This window comes from Elephantulus edwardii, unplaced genomic scaffold, assembly GCF_000299155.1.
Source record: "Elephantulus edwardii isolate Elephantulus edwardi_28Jun2011 unplaced genomic scaffold, EleEdw1.0 scaffold00031, whole genome shotgun sequence".
In the NCBI taxonomy this organism is placed as follows: Eukaryota; Metazoa; Chordata; class Mammalia; order Macroscelidea; family Macroscelididae; genus Elephantulus; species Elephantulus edwardii.
The window spans coordinates 868,842-889,412 of record NW_006399781.1 but is presented as its reverse complement, the minus strand read 5'-3'; the positions used below and the strand labels follow the sequence as shown (position 1 = coordinate 889,412).

Genomic DNA, 20,571 nt, shown 5'->3' with positions numbered 1-20,571 from the left:
ATATTGGCTGTAGCAGCCTGCCAAGAAAACCATTCCTTCCTTTTCTTTGGTTTGCCAGCTCCTCTACAAGCATGTCCTGAAACAATGACTATGTGTTTCTTTAAAAGTTAATGATAAGCAAAAGTAAAACAACTTAAAATAGAGTTTCTTAAACAATATGAAGTTGGTTATCAAAGTCTGCCTTCTCAGCTATGCCAGGTGCCCTGAATTATGGGGTGTTTCTCACACATCAAAATGAAATATTTTACATTTTGCATGCACTATTGTTGCTATTGTTGATTTCCATTGAATCAAGCACAACTCATAGAGACTGTATGAACAAAAGACCTGATGCCCTTCTACAATTACCATTTCTCAAAGTTCATAGAATTTCCAGAGGTGTTTTGTTTTAGGAAGTGGATGCCACTCCTGCTTCATGATAGTGTAATTCATACAGCTAATTTTTACTCTTTTTGTGTCATATTCTTTGACGTATTCTGAATTACCTTTCAAGCTCAAAAAGCCTCAAATTCATTACTGTTGAGTGGGAATTGATTCATAACTGCCTATCCAGTGGGTTTTCAGAGACTGTAGATCCCACAGGAGCAGATTGCCCATCTTTCTCTGTCAGAGCACCTCGGGGATTCACACTGCCAGCCTTTGAATTGGCAGCACATCTCCTTACCCAGTAAGCCACCAGAAATTCTCAGTACATGCACAATGCACATCTTAAGGATACCATTCACATCTGGACTTTTCCATACTGAAAAACACAAGGACTTAAATGCCGTTTGGGTTTTGTGAATATTTCTAACCTTTGGGCAGGGAATAATGGGGAATTTCCCATGATTTGTCACTCATGAAATAGCAGACAAAGAGTCCTTCCTGTGGCTGAGCCAGAATTCCAGTAGTCTACTTCTATTGTGAGGCCCTCTTATTTTATGCCTTCTGGGCCTTTTCTCCATCTCCTCAGGCTTGTCTGAATTAATCTGAGTTGGCAGTCCAAAACCAACCTTCAATAAATAAATAGCCTTGCTTAGAAAAGCCTTACCACAACTCATCAACACTCTGCCTTATGCAGATGACACAGCCCTGCTTGCTGAAACTGAGGAGTGCCTGAAGCAGTTGCTACAGAAAGTCAAGGACTGTATTCTTCAACATGGATTGAAGCTCAACATCAAGAAGATGGATTCTCACCACTGAGCCAACTGGCAGCACCATAATAGATGAAGAGAGATTGAGGCTGTTAACAATTTCAACTTGCTCAGATCCACTCAACATCAACACTTTTGGGACCAGCAGTCAGGAAATCAAAAGATGAAATATTGTTGGAAAATCTGCTGTCAGTGACTTCTCCAGAGTATTGAGAAGCAGTGATATCAGTCTAGAAACTAAGGTGCACCTGACCTATGCCTTACTCTTCACAATTATTTGTTATGCATTAGAGAGCTGACAATGACTAAGGATGACAGAAGAAAAATCAATGTCTTTGAGTTGTGGTGCTGGAGAAGAGTCTTCAGTATATCATAGACTGCCAAGAAAACAAACAGATCTATCTTGGAGAGGGTGAAACCGAATTTCTCCTTGGAGGCTAGGATTTTGAAGCTCCATCTCACATACTTTGGACACATGGCCAGAAGGGATTGGTCCTTGGAGAAGGACTTCATGCTTCGAATGGTGGAGGGACAGCTCAGCAGAGGAAGACCCAGAATGAGATGGATTGACTTTGTTACTGGGGTAATGAGGGTGGGTATGTTGGAGTCAATGAGACTGGCTCAGGACAGGGCAGGCTTCAGAGCTGTTGTACATAGAGTCACTATGAGTCGCAGGTGATTCAACAGCACCTAACAACAACAAAAACAAGGAAAGACTTATACACCAACAGAAATAATAATAGAGAATTGACAAAGGTGGGGATAGAGAGGGAGCAACAATTAGCAGGGGGGGGGGAATGAAAGGCAAGATATAGTGAGGATTTGATGAGATGTAACAAATAACAATTGTAATTAATATTAGAAAACAAAATGTTTATGAATGATTGAATTACAACCCAATTAAAAAAAAAAAAAGAAACAGCCTTGAAGAAACTGACTCCACAAGGCCAAACTCCCACATGTTGTTCTCAAACCCCCAACTCAGTGCATGTTAACAGTAATTCTTTGTTGAAAATTCAAATACTACTCAGGCGTTGCAGCAAAATAAATAATTATGTGGAATCTCCACGTTGCAAAGGCACTGTCGTTTAATGAGTTTTCTGAAAGCCCTCTCCAGAAGTACCCCTACCTATTTGGATGGCAGGCTTTCGTCTTTGCTTTTGATACTCCATCCCTCTAGGCCGTTTTGCCAACTGGCAAAATAGGAAAGAACAGCTGTCTAAGGCAGAGAGGAATCTTGGAAACAGCTCTTGGTTGCTCTCTCATGTCCTGCTCAGCCTTGTATTGCAATATTTTCAGCCTCCCTTGTTCTCCAGTCTCCTTTCATCACTTCCTAATTTTCTCCACGTTTCTGAAGCTCCTGCTGGCACATTGTTTGATAAGAGTGACAAGCTGTTTTCCCAGGTGCCCACCAACACCTGTAGTGATGGCCAATTCCATTTGCACAAACAAGTGTGCCAGTCCCAGAGGCAATCATAACTTATGTTGTTAGAACCAATGTTTTTGTTTACAACATTTCTGAACCACACAGTGTAAATGCTGTCATGTTTCATTCTCTGTATATTAGGAAATATTCTTTTCATCTGTAATAAAATATTAGCTCTGGTGGCCAAGTGGTAAGGAATTATGCTGCCAAAATGAAAGCACAGGGTTCTAATCCACCAGCTGCTTTGCAGGATAAAGATGAGTAATCTCCTCCTGTGTGATTTACTGCCTCTGAAAACCCACTAGAGAGTCAGCTGTGAGTTGGTTCTGACTCTATGGAACACAACAACAACAACGCCATGTCTTTGGTTTCTACGTAAGTTCTGAACACCTCACGTGTATCAGTTCACTGAATTCTCACAACCGCTCAGATAGAGGTGTATATATTTTACAGGTGAGGAGTCTGCACTAAAGATAGAAATCTAAGTCTTGAAATCATGAGAGAAGGGAATATGGCCATAATTTCAGCCTAGCCTACCTGATGCCAGTGCCTGAAAACTTTCCTTCCTACAATCTTCAACTTGAGAAAAGGGAATACATGTTAGATTGTTGTGTAAGTTGTTTGTTTGTTTTTACCTAACAGACACTATTAATTTTTTTTATCTCATGGACACTTCAATAAATTAATTTGTTAATAAGCTTTGTCTTTAAAGAGAGTCAAGGTTGTAAACAAAAAACCAAACTACTTGCTGCCCTTGACTGGATGCCAACTCATGGTGACTCCATGGTTCTCTGAGTAGAATGGGTCCTATCATGTTTCCAGTGGCCATGCCATGCTAAAGAGCCAAACCTTTCTCCCATGTAGCCTCTGGTGGAGTTGAATTGCCAATCCTTCAGGTAGAAGCCAAGCATTTACTAGCCAGGGCTTCCATTTAGGTTATTCTGTAGTTACTGTTAGGTGTTCCCACTCAAAGCCACCCTTTATACAGTAGAACAAAAACCAGGCCATTTCTGCACTATCCTCACACTCTCTGCTCTGCTTTCTCATTATTCACTGAATCAGACATCCTTCTCATTTGTGAAGCTTTCTAACAGTAAACCTCATCTTAGTCATTGAGTCTCTAAAGACTTCTAATGCTGAGGAACTCATCCTTCTGAGCACTAGGGAGCCTTTTTCCTTTCTAGTCAGCTTAATATTGTGTCTGATATATATCAGTGCTTGGTGCACCGCCCAACTTTCATTAACCCCTTAAGTTTTGGCTCAAAATAGACTCAAAAGCAAACTCTCTCTGTCCCTGGTGTCACGCTGGTTTGATTGGACTTAGGTTTGTCAATTGGCATATGGAATTTCAAATTAATTTTGACCTGTGAAAAGGCTCTCCCATCCTTGATCATAATACTATATATCGACCATTGCAAACCAAGACTGACTTTGTTGTTTGTGCAGCCTCATGGAATCCTCTACTCGTGGTGAACTCTTAGTGAACTAGAGAGGTGCTAGGCGGCACCATTCAGTCACCCGTCATCAGCCTGAGCTACCAGACTCAAGGGCATTGAGGCCCAAGGTGATCTACATATAATTTTATTTGAATGATGCTATTCCTTGTACTGCATACTTTTATCCAAACTTGTTTACTGGGTTTAAGTAAAAGAGACTAAAAAAAAAAAAAAAAAGAAATAAAAACAGGCAGTATGCTTTTCCTTCTGCTTTTGTCATATTGTTTTGTTTTTCATTTTGATGCAGTAAATCATTGTCTAAAGAAAGAACACTTGGTTGGATTCCACCCAGGCAGAATCAGCATGTGGTCTCCTTCTTAGTTCTTTTTATATGGCAGACAGGAGCTTTCAAATTGACAATTACCTTTAGCCACAAAATTGAAACTATCTCTACTTTAACAAAGGGATGACAAAGGCAGATTGATGACTCTGAGCTGATAATATGCTACCATTCCTTAAAACTCCCTGAGTTTAAGAAATTCTTAGTTTCTTATTCTTTCTGTCTTAATTGAATTAATATTTCATTTCGGTTATGGTGCTTATAGAAATTTTTATTTCTTAGTTTATAATAAAAAAGTCAAATATATTTTGTGAAAATGCATTAAAATAATATATTTTGGAGATCAGTGGATAGCCCAGAAGCCTCCTTCAAAAAATATGATCCTATGCTAAGATCTTTCCTCTCTCTTTTCTCGATCACCCTACAGAGAATAAGGAATTGAGCTACAAATGAACCCAGTTTCCCCACTTTATATATGAGGAAAAATTATGTATGAGTTAAAATAATTCCTGTAAATTTTTCTGAATCACTTGTTCAGGTAATGAATGTTGAAGAAAATCAGAAGCAAGAGCTTAATATGCAGTTGTTTGAGAAATCAATGTGGAGGAATTGAAGCTGAAAGGAAGTAAATTTCTCTGCTTCCAGCTTAAACCAGAGCTTGTTGTTGTTGTTGTTGTTTGTTGTTGTTGTTGTTGTTGTTGTTGCTGTTGTTGTTAGGTGCCATCTAGTTAGCTATGAACCAAAGCAACTCTATGACCAACAGATCTAAAACTTGCTTTACCTTGTGTCATCCTCATAATTTACACCATGCTCAAACCCATTGTCGCAGTCACTATGTCAGTCTTTATCATTAAGGATCTTCCCTTCCACCAAAATGTCATAGGCTAACAATAGAAATAAATGCATGCAACTTGTAGTGTTCGTGGAGACTACTATATTTGCTTTGGATTGCATGGACAATGCACACATCAGTCTTACCAAAAACCAAACTGTCTACAGTCAAGTAAATTTCAACTCAGTGACTCAGAATTGGCCCAGAAGATTCCCAAGATGATAAATCTTTATGGGAATATACTGTGTCATCCTTCTTCTGCAGAAAGACTGGTTGGTTGGAGCCTCAAATCTTAAGATTAGGCATCAAGTGTTTTAGCCACTACTCCACCAGATCTCCTCAGTCTTAGATGAAATAAAATCATGAATAAAAATATAGCTTTTCTGTTGTTGTTGTTGTTGTTGTTGTTGTTGTTGTTTTGTGCCATTGAGTTGCCTGCAACTCATAGCGACCCTATGTACAACAGCCCTAAATCCTACTCTGTCCTGTGCCAATCTCACTGTCTCCAACATACCTACCCAAATTATCCCAGTCACTGAGTCAATCCACCTCATAGAGGGTCTTCCTCTCCTGCACTGTCCCTCCACCTTCCCAAACATGACGTCTTTCTCCAAGAACTGGTCCCTCCTTGCAGCATGTCCAAAGTATGTCAGTATCCTTACCTCCAAGGAGCAGCCTGATTTCACCCTCTCCAGGATGAACCTATTCAATTTCTTAGCAGTCCATGGTATATTCAATACTTTTCTCCAGCACCACAGCTCAAAGGCATCAATTCTCCTTCTATGCTTCCTAGTCATTGGCCAGCTCTCTGACACATAGCAAGTGATTGCAAAGACCATTGCCTGTATCAGGTGCACCTTAGTCACCAGGGTGACACCATTGCTCTTCAGTACTTTGGAGAGGTCCCTAACAGCAGACTTTCCCATCACAATACATCTTTTAATTTCCTAGCTGTTGGTGCCAAGAGTGTTGACTGTAGAGCCAAGAAAACTGAAGCTGTGAACAATCTCAATCTCTTCACCATCCATCCTGATGCTGGATGAAAGTTTTCTGTAAACTTTTATAAAAATCACAAGAGAGGCAGAACCCGGAACTGGGACGACTGGCGCGTTCCTTCCCCACAGCCCACCACCGCCAGCCGCCTCCGAGCGCGCCCCCTCCTCTATGAGCGCCCAGGAAATCACCACCGAGAACACCATGCCCTACCCATACCCTGCGCTGACCCCGGAGCAGAAGAAGGAGCTCTCTGACATCGCCCATCGCATCGTTGCTCCGGGCAAGGGCATCCTGGCCGCAGATGAGTCCACCGGAAGCACTGCCAAGCGCCTGCAGTCCATTGGAACCGAGAACACAGAGGAGAACCGCCGCTTCTACCGCCAGCTCCTGCTGACTGCCGATGACCACGTGAACCCCTGCATCGGGGGTGTCATCCTCTTCCATGAGACCCTCTACCAGAAGGCGGATGATGGGCGTCCCTTCCCCCAAGTCATCAAATCTAAGGGTGGTGTTGTGGGCATCAAGGTAGACAAGGGCGTGATACCCCTGGCAGGGACTAATGGCGAGACCACCACCCAAGGGCTGGATGGGCTGTCCGAGTGCTGTGCCCAGTACAAGAAGGACGGAGCTGACTTTGCCAAGTGGCGCTGTGTGCTGAAGATTGGAGAGCACATCCCCTCAGCTCTTGCCATCATGGAAAATGCCAACGTGCTGGCCCGTTATGCCAGCATCTGCCAGCAGAATGGGATTGTGCCCGTTGTGGAGCCTGAGATCCTCCCCGATGGTGACCATGACCTGAAGCTCTGTGAGTATGTAACTGAGAAGGTGCTGGCTGCTGTCTACAAGGCTCTGAGTGACCACCACATCTATTTAGAAGGCACTTTGCTGAAGCCTAACATGGTAATCCCTGGCCATGCCTGCACACAGAAGTTTTCTCATGAGGAGATTGCCATGGCAACTGTTACAGCACTGCGCCTGCACAGTGCCACCCGTTGTTACTGGGATCACCTTCCTGTCTGGAGGCCAGAGTGAGGAGGAGGCATCCATCAACCTCAATGCCATCAACACGTGCCCCCTGCTGAAGCCATGGGCCCTGACCTTCTCCTATGGCCGAACTCTGCAGGCCTCTGCATTGAAGGCCTGGGGTGGGAAGAAGGAGAATCTGAAGGCAGCCCAGGAGGAGTATATCAAGCGAGCCTTGGCCAACAGCCTTGCCTGCCAAGGAAAGTACACCCCAAGCTGTCAGGCCGGGGCCGCAGCCAGCGAGTCCCTCTTCGTCTCTAACCATGCCTACTAAGTGGAGGTGTTCTAAGGCCACCCCCCTCAACACTCCAGACCCCAGCGCCTTCTTAGACTTAACACTTGAGAAGAAGGGCCTCATCTGGGGCTTCAGGCTGCTCCTTCTCATCACTCTTGCTGCCCTTGTGATATTGGTGTATGGTGGCATCTCTGTTTGCTAACTCCATCACCTTTTCCAACCCACTGCCAATAAACAACTATTTAAGGGGGAGGGGGGAATCACAAGAGAGAGAGAGACTGCAGTGCAGCTTCTTACCACTAGGCCAACAGAGCTCCCTGACCAAAAATAAAAAGAAGTAAAATTATAATTTGTCTTCATTAAAAGCAAGCATGATGAGTTATCATTTCGCTTACTTTGAACATGTGATTGGCCCTAGGAAGGGCCAATTCCTGAGAGTGGCAGGGGTGGGGTAGAGGGACATGTGTAAAGAAGTTGTTGTTGTTAGGTGTTGTTGAGTCAAATATGATTCATAAAGACCCTTCGAAGAATATATCCAAACCTTGCCCTATCCTGTGCCATCACTATGATCTCCTCTGATGTGGTTGAGTCTATATTCACAGTCACTGGGTCAATTTAACTTGAAGGTCTTCCTCTCTTTCTCTGATTCTCCACCAAAGAAGTAGTGTCCCCAAAACGGAAAATAATCATCCATTAGATAGATTGACAAGCCCTGCTGTGGCTTCAAATATATCAAAGAGCATAATGATGGTATGGGATTGGTAACATTGTCTTCTGTATATACAAGCTTACCATGAATCAGAGCTGACTCAAATATAACCAACAAGTACAAATTAATAGAACATTTAGGAAAGATGATGGGATGAATTCCTGATGACCATATTCCATAAATCCAGTACGACCAGTCCATTTCTCTGCAGGACCACCTTCCTCCAGGCACATTTAGTTTTGCTCTCCTATTATATTACACATCAGTGAACATGATAACTTAAGGAGTGTTCTATGTTGTAATAAACTACTCATAAACATCAGTTTAATTGCTACACTATATGTCCACTTAAGAGGGAACTCTAGTGGCTTGGTGGTAAGGAATTGTATTGTCAGTGCAAAACTATGAAGCTCAAATCCACCAACTGCTCTGGGTGGCAGGGAGAGGGAATGACAGACAGTCTCCTCTTGTATGGTGTACTGCCTCTGAAATCCCAGTGGGAGGTCAGCTGTCAGTCATTCTGATTCACTGGTACAAAACAACAATGACAATAGTCAATTTAAGATAAGGTATTCTCATTTTCTTTGTCTTGCTTCCATTTTTGCATTGTTAGTTGAAAGAGAAATATTTAAATAACTCAAAAAACCCAAACTCAATTGCAGTAAACTTAGAACCAACCCAATGCAGACCCTCCTGATTTCTGAGGCTGTAAATTGTAAGAAAGAAGATTGTCCATCTCAATTTCATATTTGTTTAGAATTCAAATGTTTCCATTTAAAATTGGTTAAAAGAAGAAGAAAGACAATAAGGAGTGAAATACACAGCAGAGGAATATGTCTTGTTTTAAGCAAATTGAAACACTATGAACCAGGAGGCAGCCTTAAGCCTCAAGGCAGCTGGGAAAGAAGCGGCCATGTTGTTCCTGGTTTGGCTGGCTCCTCCCAGCCTCTTGGGAAGCTCTCCTTGCCAGAAGGAAGGAGCATGGTGGTGGGAGCGCAGGAATCGTGGCAAGCTTTTGGAGTCGACTGCTTTTCCGGGAATGTGTCTGACGTGCAAGTTTGCTCTGTCCCTGGAGTGAGGCTAGCCAGCCTGGGCCTAGGGTTTGAACTAGGAGGCAGCCTTAAGCCCCAAGGCATCTGGGAAAGAAGTGGCCATGAATATTCACAGTATGTGTATTTAGTCTTTGAGGTTGTGAGTGATTTTTGTTTCTACCTTATATTTCTTTTCCATAGTACAAAAGCAATAATGAGAATGCTTACTTTTCATGGACTTACTTTCATGTATCATTTGCTAGATGCTGTATGTGCATTTTCTGCTTTAATCCTAATAACCGCTAAACTAGGGTGCTGTTCTATCTTCATTTGTGTCATAAGGAAATGAACCCAGTGAAAGGACTTGCAGAAGGTCAATGATGAGGACACAATTTGTGTGTAGGTCATTTGAAGACAATGCTGTAATTCTTAACCTCTATCTTGTGCACCCCAAGTTTATTCATGAATGGTAGTTGTTAGGTCCATCGAATCAACTGCAGCTCAATGTAAACAACAGATGAGAAATTTGTCCTATCCTGTGCAATCCTCCCATACCTTAATAAGAAGAAAACTATTTCAAAACTAAGTGATTGTTGATGTTGCTTGTCAGGTGCTATGGAGTTGAGTATGGCTCATGCGAACCCTAGATCTGAACCCTGTCCTATCCTGTGTCATTCTCTTCCCTGACACACTTGAGCCCGTTGCTGCGGTCACTGTGTCAATCCACCTCATTGAGGGTCTTCCTCTCTTTCATGGACCCTTCCCCTGTTCAAGCTTGATATTTGTTTCCAAGGACTAGCCTCTGTTAGCAATATGCCCAAAGTATGTGAGACGAAGATTCGCCAATTCAAAGGCATCAGTTCTTCTTCTGTCATTCTTACTCATTGTCTAAAATTGAGCCCCAATTATTCATTGTAAAAAATAAGTAGATAGTAGGGAATCACAACTTGTTTCTGGCATAAATGATATGTTACCTGTGGTGGTGGTGGTGGTGGTGGTTGCTAGGCGTTGTCCAGGGGACTGCGCATGAATCACAGGGACCCTGTGAACGATAGTCAGAGCCATGGTTCTCCTGTACCATTCCCATGATCTCCATCGGGCTCAAGCCCATTGTTGCAGTTACTGAGTCAGTGCATCTCCTTGAAGGTCTTCCTTTTTCACAAACTCTCTGCTTTTCTTATCATACCTTCTTCAAAGGGCTTCCTGACGACATGTCCAAATTATATGAGGCAAAGTTTCTCAACTTTATCTATAAGGAACAACCAGGCTGCACTGACTCCAAATTGGATTTGTTTTATCAGTCCATGGTATATTCAATACTCTTCCCCAGTTCTACAGTTCAAAGGCATTGATTGATGATTGATCCTTCTTCAGACTTCATTATTCAGTTGTCCATCTTAAATGCCATGGCTTAGGCTAGACCTACTTTAGTCTTTTAACTGACTTTCTTGCACTTCAATAGTCTATAAATAAGTCCCTTGATGGGAGATGTTTCCCACTGCAGGATATTTTGATACCTTAACCTTTGATTTTTGAGAGTTACCTGTGGAGGGATAAAATAAAAATCTCAACTAAAATCCAAAAATAGCAAATAAAATCATCAATTTTTAAAAATGTGTTTGGTCACATCTGAAATGTTTAAAAGTAAAATATGTGCAGATGTTCTGCCGGAGAAGGAGGGGCAACTCCTCCTGTACCAGTCAGATCTGATTTGATGGTACACACACAAAATATAATAAAATAAATTTTTTAAAGTCAAATATGTGTCAGGTTTTTCTGAAATCGGTTAAAAATAAAAGGAAAAAAACTCCATCTTATAATTGCAGTTATGTGAATAAAGCTGTATTCCAACTGGATGAAAATGGTTCTAGAAGCAGTCTTCTGTAATTAAATGAAAACGGAGCTGTGCAATTTAATTAGTCAGCAACAACTTATTTTAAGTGGTAAAAGTAATTCCTAGGAGCTCATTAAATGAGAACTGGGCAGCCCCACCCAACCTGAGGTTCTGTCTGTTTTCTGTGGCAATCTTAATGATGTATCAGCTGCAGGAAAGACAGCAAATCCATTTGTAGCCCAGATATACACATTGTCAAATCCCTCTCATTCTTTCATTCAGAAGGGTGGTAATGTTCTTTAAGTCCCGGGGAACCTCACTAGGAGAACATTATGGCCTCAGTGGATAGGCAGTCCTTGTCACTTCGCTCAACCCAGCAGGGGCTTGGAGAAGTCAGTAAACATTCTAACAGTCGCTTGATAGATTTTTCATTCCTTTCTAGTACAGACAAGTTGAATATGTGTCTCTTAAAAGCTATTTGTTAAAAAAAAATTAGTTCTTCCAAAAAGTCTCCAAACTCTTCAGTATCTAAAAATACTCAGGTTGAATGCTATTCAAAAAAAGAAATGTAATTTCGTTTTCTTTTTTTTTTCCCACTGTTTTTAACCTTTCTATTATTCTTATAAAACATTTCATGCATCATAAAAATTTTAGAAAGTATAGAAAAATATCAAGATACAGGGGGAAAAATAATCTGTCATCATGAGTTCATTTAAAGATACATTTCTATTAACATAGGGAGCTCTGGTAGCCTGGTGGGTAAGGAGTTGTGCTGCCAACACAAAAGAAAGTGTTCAAACCCACCAGCTTTTTCACAGAGAAAGATGAGCAGTCTCCTCCCATGTTCTTTACATCTTCTAAATATCAACTGGAGACTGAGCTATGAGTCTGTTCTGACTTCCTGGAAATCAGTTGCTATTAACGTGGTAGTATATTTCATTTCAGTCTTTTGTCTCATCTTTGCTTTTTAATATACATCCAAAATCATTCTGTTTGCCTAGCTTGGCATTCTGATAGGAAAACTTTACAGAATTTTTTGTTTGCTTGTTTCTTATGTTATCCCTGCTTGCTGCAGAAGGTCAAGGACTACAGCCTTCAATATGTATTGAAGCTCAATACCAAGAAAACAAAGATTCTCACCACAGGGCCAATTGGCAGCATCATTATAGATGGTGAAGAGGGTGAAATTGTAAACAGCTTTCGTTTGCTTGGCTCCACAATCAACACTCTTGGCACCGGCAGCCAGCAAATTAAAATACGTATTGCATTAGCAAAGTCTGCTGTCAGAGACCTCTCCAAAGTACTAAAAAGCAACAATGTCAGTCAGGAGACTAAGGCACGCCAGATACAGGCTATGCATCAGAGAGCTGGACAATGATAGAAGGAAAATTGATGCCTTTGAGCTGTGGTGCTAGAGAAGAGTATTAAATATACCGTGGACTGCTAAGAGGGCAAACAGATTCATCCTTGAGAGAGTGAAATCACACTGCTCCTTGGAGGCAAGGTTTCTGAAGCTTCATTTGACATACTTTGGACATGTTGCAAGGAGGGACCAGTCCTTGAAGAGGGACATCATGCTTGGAGGCGTAAAGGGACAACACAGGAGAGGAAGACCCTAGATGAGATGAATTGATTCAGTGATTGGGGAAATGGGGGTAGGTGTGTAGGAGACAGTGAGACTGGCACAGGACAGAACAGAGTTTAGAGCTGTTGTACATAGGGTCGCTATGAGTCGCAGGTGACTCGATGGTACATAACAGCAACAACAACCTTACCACTGAGATCTGGTGACCATTTCATGAGCTTTCCACATCTCAGACACAAGTTGTTGTGACAGCTACTGCCAAAGCGACAAGACTCATTTCTGTTGTAGGAACTGTTGTTTGAAGCATTAAGAAAAGGACAGTAAGACCTACTCTTTATTTTGGTCACCTGGGTTAAGTCAAGTCAGGCCAGTCCTACTCCTAAACATTTGTATGTGGAAGAATAAAAATATGACTGTCATTAAAAGAAGAGCTCTGTTGCTATAGTCCATAGGGAATTGCGCAGCAAACCCAAACGCCACATCTCTATGGAGGTTCAAAGCCACCACCATGATTATAAGTGAAAGATGGCAATCTCCTCTCATGTGCTCTACAACCTTGAAAACCAATCACCTATGCATGGGTTTGGACTTGATAGCCATGAATGACTATGAATGAGTGACTGAGCGAGTATCATTGAGAATAAGCTTGAAGAAGAATTCTTGACACAGACAGCTGCCAGACAGAAATGATAGGTCGAGTGTGAGACCACAAAGATTGAAATATGATGGTGTGGGGATAGGTCACAGGACTTAGAGTCACAGAAACTGAGATGCAAGTGAAGAGTCTATATCTCAGTTCCATAACCAGATGTTCAAGAAACACTAATTTATTTTATTTTCAAAGAAAACAGAAGTGGTTTCTAAGCTGACAGGTAATTTAGTTTCCTACAGCCATCCAAGTCCAAAGTGGTTCCTTAAAATGTTTCTTATTTCCAGGTCATACACAGTTCATGTTTTTTATTCACAGTCTCTGAAATCAAACCAACTTTCAAGGACCCTAAAACTGGACATAATCCCCTGTTGTTTTAGAAACTGCCAACCTTCATCATTTTCTTCATCTCAGAAAAGTTCCCAGTCCACTATCAGATTTTTTTAAGATTCTCATCCTTTCTTCTCCGTCTCTTCCAAACACATCTAAAATACTGTCTTCATCCTTCCTAAAATAAAAACCAGTTGGACTGTACTGTGCAGGACATGTCTGCCTCAGAGCAGGAACACACACCAACACTCCTGAAGTAAAAGAGAACAAACGTCTTTGTTTCCTCTTAGAAAAGTGAAGGAGAAATTGTAAAAAGGAAACAATTTTTTAATGTAAAAAAAAAATCATTCTACCACAGAAAAGACCTTACAGATATTGAATCTAATCCCCAAAGCTCAGACCCTTCATTCTCTTGGCATCCAGACACCAGGTTTGCCTTAAAGGACAAGAGGAAACTTTGGAGCCAGACTGTGATTCAGGTCTTGTACAATCCTAGCTTTGTGACCTAACCCTCTAGCCTCAGTTTTCTCCTGCCACAGAGTAGGATGAACTAACTTCACCCTCCAAGTCACTACCCATTCTGTCCCAAAGCAGTCACACTCATTCCAAAGAGGAACTCCAGGACCAGGAAAGAGTTCCTAAAATGTGTGCCTGAGACCTACATTTGAAATTATTTAAATAGTGGGCTTTACCATGTATTAGAGAGAGAGAGAGAGACATATAATCTTGGTCCTTGAGACAGTAACTACTTTCTCGGTGCAAAAAGTCATAGTTAAATCCGCTTTAACTCTGTGATCACTTAGCACCTCTACAAGCCTTCAGCCTTGAGGAGCATTGAATACAGCCAATGTGAAAGCAAGTTCAAAGGGACAATGGGATCAGGAACTTCCCTCCTCTGTTTCTTCCTTTGGATTTAATTTTTAATAACTTTTACAGTACAATAATTAGAAATTCTTTTTCTGCCTAAAAAGTGTGAGACTAGCTTCAGGTTATTTTCCTATGCTGTCCTGGTTTTCCCTCAAAAGATATTAGCCTGAAGTCAATGGCTGAGCCCCACCTCCTGACCAGAAGGACTAGAAACAATAGCAATTACTAAAATATGACTGTAATTATTATATCCCCTTACCTGTATAATCGTTAAGTTTTCTTTCTCTGCAATCTCATTATCAATTTACCAGTAATGCATCACATGCTTGTAATTATTCTTAGGCAGTAATAAAATCTTCCTTCTCTTTAGGGTTTTGAGTTTTTGTGCCATGGTTTTTTAATTTTACTAACAACTTTTCTCCAACAGCAGTTTAAACATTTTCTTCCTCCCCAGAATTCTTTTTGGTGAAAATGAGCAAAACGACCTTTTGAAGAAAAAGACCAGATAATGTAGCATGTTCTTAAATCCATCTTTCCTTGTTATTTCTGTCTCCTAGTCAGATACAGAGTTCTGGGATAAGATGCAAGCAGAGTGGGAAGAAATGGCTCGAAGGAACTGGATATCTGAAAATCAAGAGGCCCAGACTCAAGTTACGATCTCTGCTAGTGAGAAGGTGACCTTGTTTATGTTCTAATAATGCTAATTAGGTTTCTGAATTCTTCAGGATGGTATTTGGTTGATGAGGCAATTACTATTTTATTAAGTATCTAGAATTCCACAGACAGCTTAATGTCAATCTAACTGAGGAGAAATTGTGATAGATATGAGCATTGTAATCTTCTGGTGTGTGAAAGCAACTGAAATGATCTCAATTGCATCAGTCAATCAGAGCTTAGATCCCTAGTGCTAGCCTGTTATGTGACACTGAGGCTCGGTTGTAACATGAACTGGTTGTAACAAGAATAATTGCTAACTAATCCCATAGTTTTAATGAGCTAATTGCCTGGTAGTCACATTATTGTTGTTATGTGCCAGTCAAAAAAATTTTTAGAGGCTGTGAATCACACTGAAGAGGATTTCCCTGCCCAACTTTATCTCATGGGGAAGCTGGTGGATTCCAAACCATGTGCCTTTCTGTTGGCAGTGCAGCTCCTTACCCACTAAGCTACCAGGACCAAAAGTATAGTCACATGTTGTTTTTGTAATTGTTGTTGTGTGCTATCAAGTCAGTACTAACTCAAAGCTGACTCTCCAACCAGTTGTCAGAAGCAGTAAATTGCATGGGAAGATATTACCCATCCTTCTTCCACTTATGAGTCATATCTATATACTAACAGCAGAAGTGATGTCATTGAGCAAGAGAAGGAGTGTTGTTAGTGTTCAAGATTATATTTCACAAAGTGACCACTAAACTGCTTACAGAGAGACTCAGTTGAAAAAATACCCTTCTCATAACCAGGCCAAGTCCAGAGATGATACCTTAGAGAGTATCCCCTGATAGATGCCCCAGCAAATGTATGAGTGGCATAGACAACTTATAAAGCTCCCATTGCTCTAAATTTATGCTTTTAAAAATTCCTCAGGTTCTCACTTGAAAATCTGTATATATAATTTGAAAAACTAGCAAAAATTACTAGGAATACACAAAGATATATAGAATTTGTTTAAAATACACATAGAAGGAAAAAAGGATATGCAAGCTTATGTTTTTGTGCTGAAGATTGTTTATAATAGCAAATTCTTAGTAATTTTTCAGTTCAATTCAAAAAATTTACTTAGTATCCACTCTGAACAACTCCCAGTGGAATTCCTACCAACTGCAAACTAAAGCCTATTATGTTAAAAATTCAAGGTACATAAATGGTTTGTGATAACAATCATGTGATATTTTATAAAACACATCTAAAGATTATTTATTTTTGTTTTTATTGTATTACAATGCTTTAGTGCATCTGAAAATGTTTCTTCAATGTTTTTTAAGCATAGAAAGATATGCTATATACTATATATAAGATAAACATTTAACTAGAAGACACTAGATATAAATTGCACCTGTTTCAAATTTGCATATAAATTAAATATAAAGAGAGATTCGAGAATGAAACTTCTCTGCAATCTGGGAACTGAACTAAGTACTATAAATGTGATGATAATCTTTCATATTAGAGAATATGCAACATAGAGAGTTATGAAAATATCTCCATTCAATCATTTCCTCTTCCTTAGCAGGCTAGACAGTCTCATAAAATCAGAACAACAATTTCATGTAAACTATCAGCCAATAAATTAGTAACAAAAGGGAAACACTTCCATAATTCATTTGTATGAAATATCTGGAACAAGCAAAAATGTAAAGACTGAAGTTTATTGTTGAGGAGTGAGGCAATAGGAAGAAGGGGTCACTGGGGAGGGCACTGAGTTCTTGATGAAGGTGATGGATCAGTTTGAAAACAGAGTATGATTAGGGTTGCATGAACATAATGTCACTGAGTTATGGAGGTAATAATGTTGGATGGGCAAGTACTTTGTTATATACTTGTCACAAGGCTGACATCTAGGAGTCCTAGATGTCCAAGCCAGCAGAAAGGGGAGTGTACTTCGTAGGTTGCCCTGAAAAACCAGCAGCAATGAAAGTACCTCATTGGCAAAGATGAGTCAAACTTCCAGTGACCCCCGTGAGGTCTCCCCACCACCACCACCAACCTAGTCTAGAAACTAGTTAGCAGAAATGGAGGAGTCCTGAGAGCCATCACCCAGGTGTCTGAGCTGCCGAGATAGCAGAGTGGAATGCCCCTTGAGCCATCCTGACAAGCCAGCAGGAAGATAGTGTATCATGGGCTACCATACACCTGGCGCACTGACTGATCATTTAACCTTAGGGATAAAAGGGACCTGGGCAGCATTCCTAGGATGTTGCAGTCCCCCAGGGGATTTGTCTGTCAAGGCAAGGGGTCAGCCACAGGAGAGAATATAGGTACATCTTAGCACTAAGACTTAGGGAGGAAAAGTGTCCTGGGCAGCATGCCTGGGATTTCGTCAGCTTGCCAGTGGCTCTGTCTGCTAAAGCTGAAGTGGTCCCTCATATCCAGCCACAGGAGAGGACAGAGGTACACAACAAGCACCAATTGACTAAGACTTCAAGAGGAAAGTATCATGGACGCCATTCCTGGGACTTTCCCAGCTCTCCAGGGGCTTTTTCAGCTCAGCAGGGAAACAGCCTCTCCTGTGAGACTCAGGACACAACACAGACAGAAGCAGCTAGCTGTGCTTACTTTTAGGGGAAACTGTCACCTCCCATCAAACTACAACACAAGACAGAGAAACAGAACCCACATAGCTATGCAAAGAAAGACTCTAGGTTCCTATCTGTCCATGGACGGATGAGAAGTGTGCCAAAGGAAATGGGGAACACAACCATCCACAGACAACCATCAGGAAAGATTGCCGCTGGAAAATTGAATCAGGGACAACACTTAGAATTTACAGCTCTACAAATAGCCTCATAGACTAAGGAAATGACAACTACCTACACAGACACAGCAGAAACTACCTGACACATACCAACAAGAATTTCAGGTAATGTCAAGAAAGCACCAAGCAAGGTCAAACATTATGACATTATCCTTCTAAAAAAGTAGACCAGATGTGAGACCCAATGCATACTTCAGAGAGAGGATGGCAGAAGAAGGTTGCTGAGGTGGAGTTGTAGGAACTAGAACTGAAGAAGCCACAGAGGGTGTAATAAAGACTTGAAACCATATATAAAGTGGTGGTTATTGTTTTTTTTAGATGCCATCCAGTCAAATGTGACTCTTAGTGACCTGTGAGCAACAGATCTGAATGTTGCCCTATTCTGTGGCACCCTTACCATCTTTGATATGCTGTGGCCATTACTGCAGTCACTGCTTTAGTCCATCTCATTGGGGTCTTCCTCTCTTTTGCTGATCCTCCACCTTTCCAAGCATAATATCCATTTTCAAGGAATATGTTTCTTAGAAACTTGTGCAAAGTAAGAGAGATAAAGCTTTGTCATTCTTACCTCTAAGGAACACTCTGACTGCACCTTTTCCAAGGCTGGATGTTCTTTCTTTTGGCATTCCATGGAGATATTCAGTATTCTTCTCCAGTGCCACAGCTCAAAGGCATAAATTCTTCTTTTGTTGACCCTACTCATTGTCAAGCTCTCAGAGCATAGCAAGTGATTGAAAAAACATGGTCTGAATTAAGTGGATCTTAGTCTTCAAACTGACATCATCACTCTTCATTATTTTGGAGATGTCCCTAAAAGCAGACTTGCTAAAAGCCATATATCTCTTTATTTCCTGACTTCTCATAACAAGTGTATTGAATAAGGAGATACAAGAATTAAGAAAAAAATAAATCACAAGACAGATAGGATACAACCAACACAGTACAAGAAAAAACAAAAGCATAGAAAGTCAATACAGAATATCAAAACCAATACAGACATTTTCAACAGGTTGGAGGCACAAAAAAGCAGACTAGATAGAATGGAGAATCAGTAAGTTAGAAGACGAGACTCTCATTGAAAACTTATAAGAAGAAAAAACAAAGAGAGGACAAAAAGGAAAAAACTAGAATCATGTAGGATCACATCAACAAAACAACATACCCATAGGTTGAAATTCCAGAACAGAAAGGGGGGGGAGGGAACCACTGATAAAATTGTGTAAGAGGTACTGTAGAAAATTTCCAGTTATCATTAAAAAACTAGAAAATATATCTTGAAAAAGCTCAGTGAATTTCAGATTAAACCGCAAAAGAAAAACATCAAGATATACCATAATCAAATTCTCCAAAATCAAAAACGAGCGAAGACTAACAACAGCACAAGAAAAAGTCACCTACAAAGGAGAACCAATTAGGTTAATCTCTGATGTAAGAAAGAAGACAGTGAGATAGTATTTACAGAAGGCTGAAAGAAAACAATTGCCAGTCGAAGATCCTGTAACCAGCAAAGCTGTCCATTTAATATGAATGAGGAATTAGGTCATTTGCATAAAAGCAGAAACTTAAGGCATTCACGAAAACAAGACCAATTCTACAAGAAACACTGAGGGAAATTCGGCATCATTGTAAGCAGAAGAAAAGTGGACAGACCAAAGTAACCAGCAACAATAGAAAGAGGAATGCAGCAAAATTACAATAACAACACCTGGCTTACCAATAATCACACTCAATGTGAATGGCTTAAACACACCAATTAAAAGAAAAGAGTAACAGAATGGATTAAAAACTACCAAATCCCATCAATATGTCTTCTACAAAAGACATATTTAAGAAACAAGGAGAAAGAGGCTAAAAATCAAAGGGTGGAAAAATGTACTAAGCAAATAGCATCCATTAAGAAAACATAAGTGGTAATACTAACCTCTGATAAAATGGACTTCAAGATGAAATGGTGATTGAAAATAAGGACACAATATAATGATTAAAGACATAGTAGATTAAGAGAACATACCCTCAGTTAATATCTACACACCTAATGGTACACCTGTAAAACACATAAAACAACGGTTTAACAGACTTAAAGAAAGAAAAAAAAATCCCAGTAATAGGAGGAGACTTCAACACACCACTATCACAAAAGGTCAGGTCAAATCAAAAGGGACTCAAAAAAGATGCTGAAGAACTAAACAGCACAATTAGCCAATTCAACATTATAGATGTATTTGGGGTACTTCACCTGAGAAAACCTCAATTTATTTTCTTCTCAAGTTCACATGGTACATTCTCCAGAATTGACTACATATGAGGACCCCAACAAGCCTCAAAAATATTGATATAATAGAATGTATCTTTAACAACAATACCATAAAGATAGAAATTAACAAGAGACCAAAAGGAAAAAAATAACACTCACAAAGAAGCTAAATAACACCTTGCCTGAGCATAACAAGGTGGCAGTGGTTGTTGTTCTTGTTATGTGCCTTCGAGTCACTTGGAACTCATAGCAACCCTGTGTACAACAGCCCTAAACCCTGTCCTATCCTGTTCCAATCGCACTGTCTCCAACATACCCATATCGATCACCTCAGTCACTGAATCAATCCACCTCATAGAGGGTCTTCCCCTCCTGCGCTGTCTCTCCATCCTCCCAAGCATGATGTCCCTCTCCAAGGA

At 40.6% G+C, this 20,571-nt stretch overlaps 1 protein-coding gene and 1 pseudogene across 10 annotated transcripts in view; both read left to right on the top strand.

Moving 5' to 3' along the window:
* Positions 1–20,571, top strand: part of PEX5L (peroxisomal biogenesis factor 5-like) — a 408,894-nt gene that overhangs the window by 362,094 nt on the left and 26,229 nt on the right. For all 10 annotated transcript variants that reach the window (XM_006884042.1, XM_006884037.1, XM_006884041.1 and 7 more), the window contains one exon: positions 14,984–15,100. In XM_006884042.1, coding sequence (XP_006884104.1) covers positions 14,984–15,100 — 117 coding nt within the window. The remainder of the gene's footprint in view (positions 1–14,983; positions 15,101–20,571) is intronic.
* On the top strand, positions 6,332–7,460 carry LOC102860460 (annotated as a pseudogene).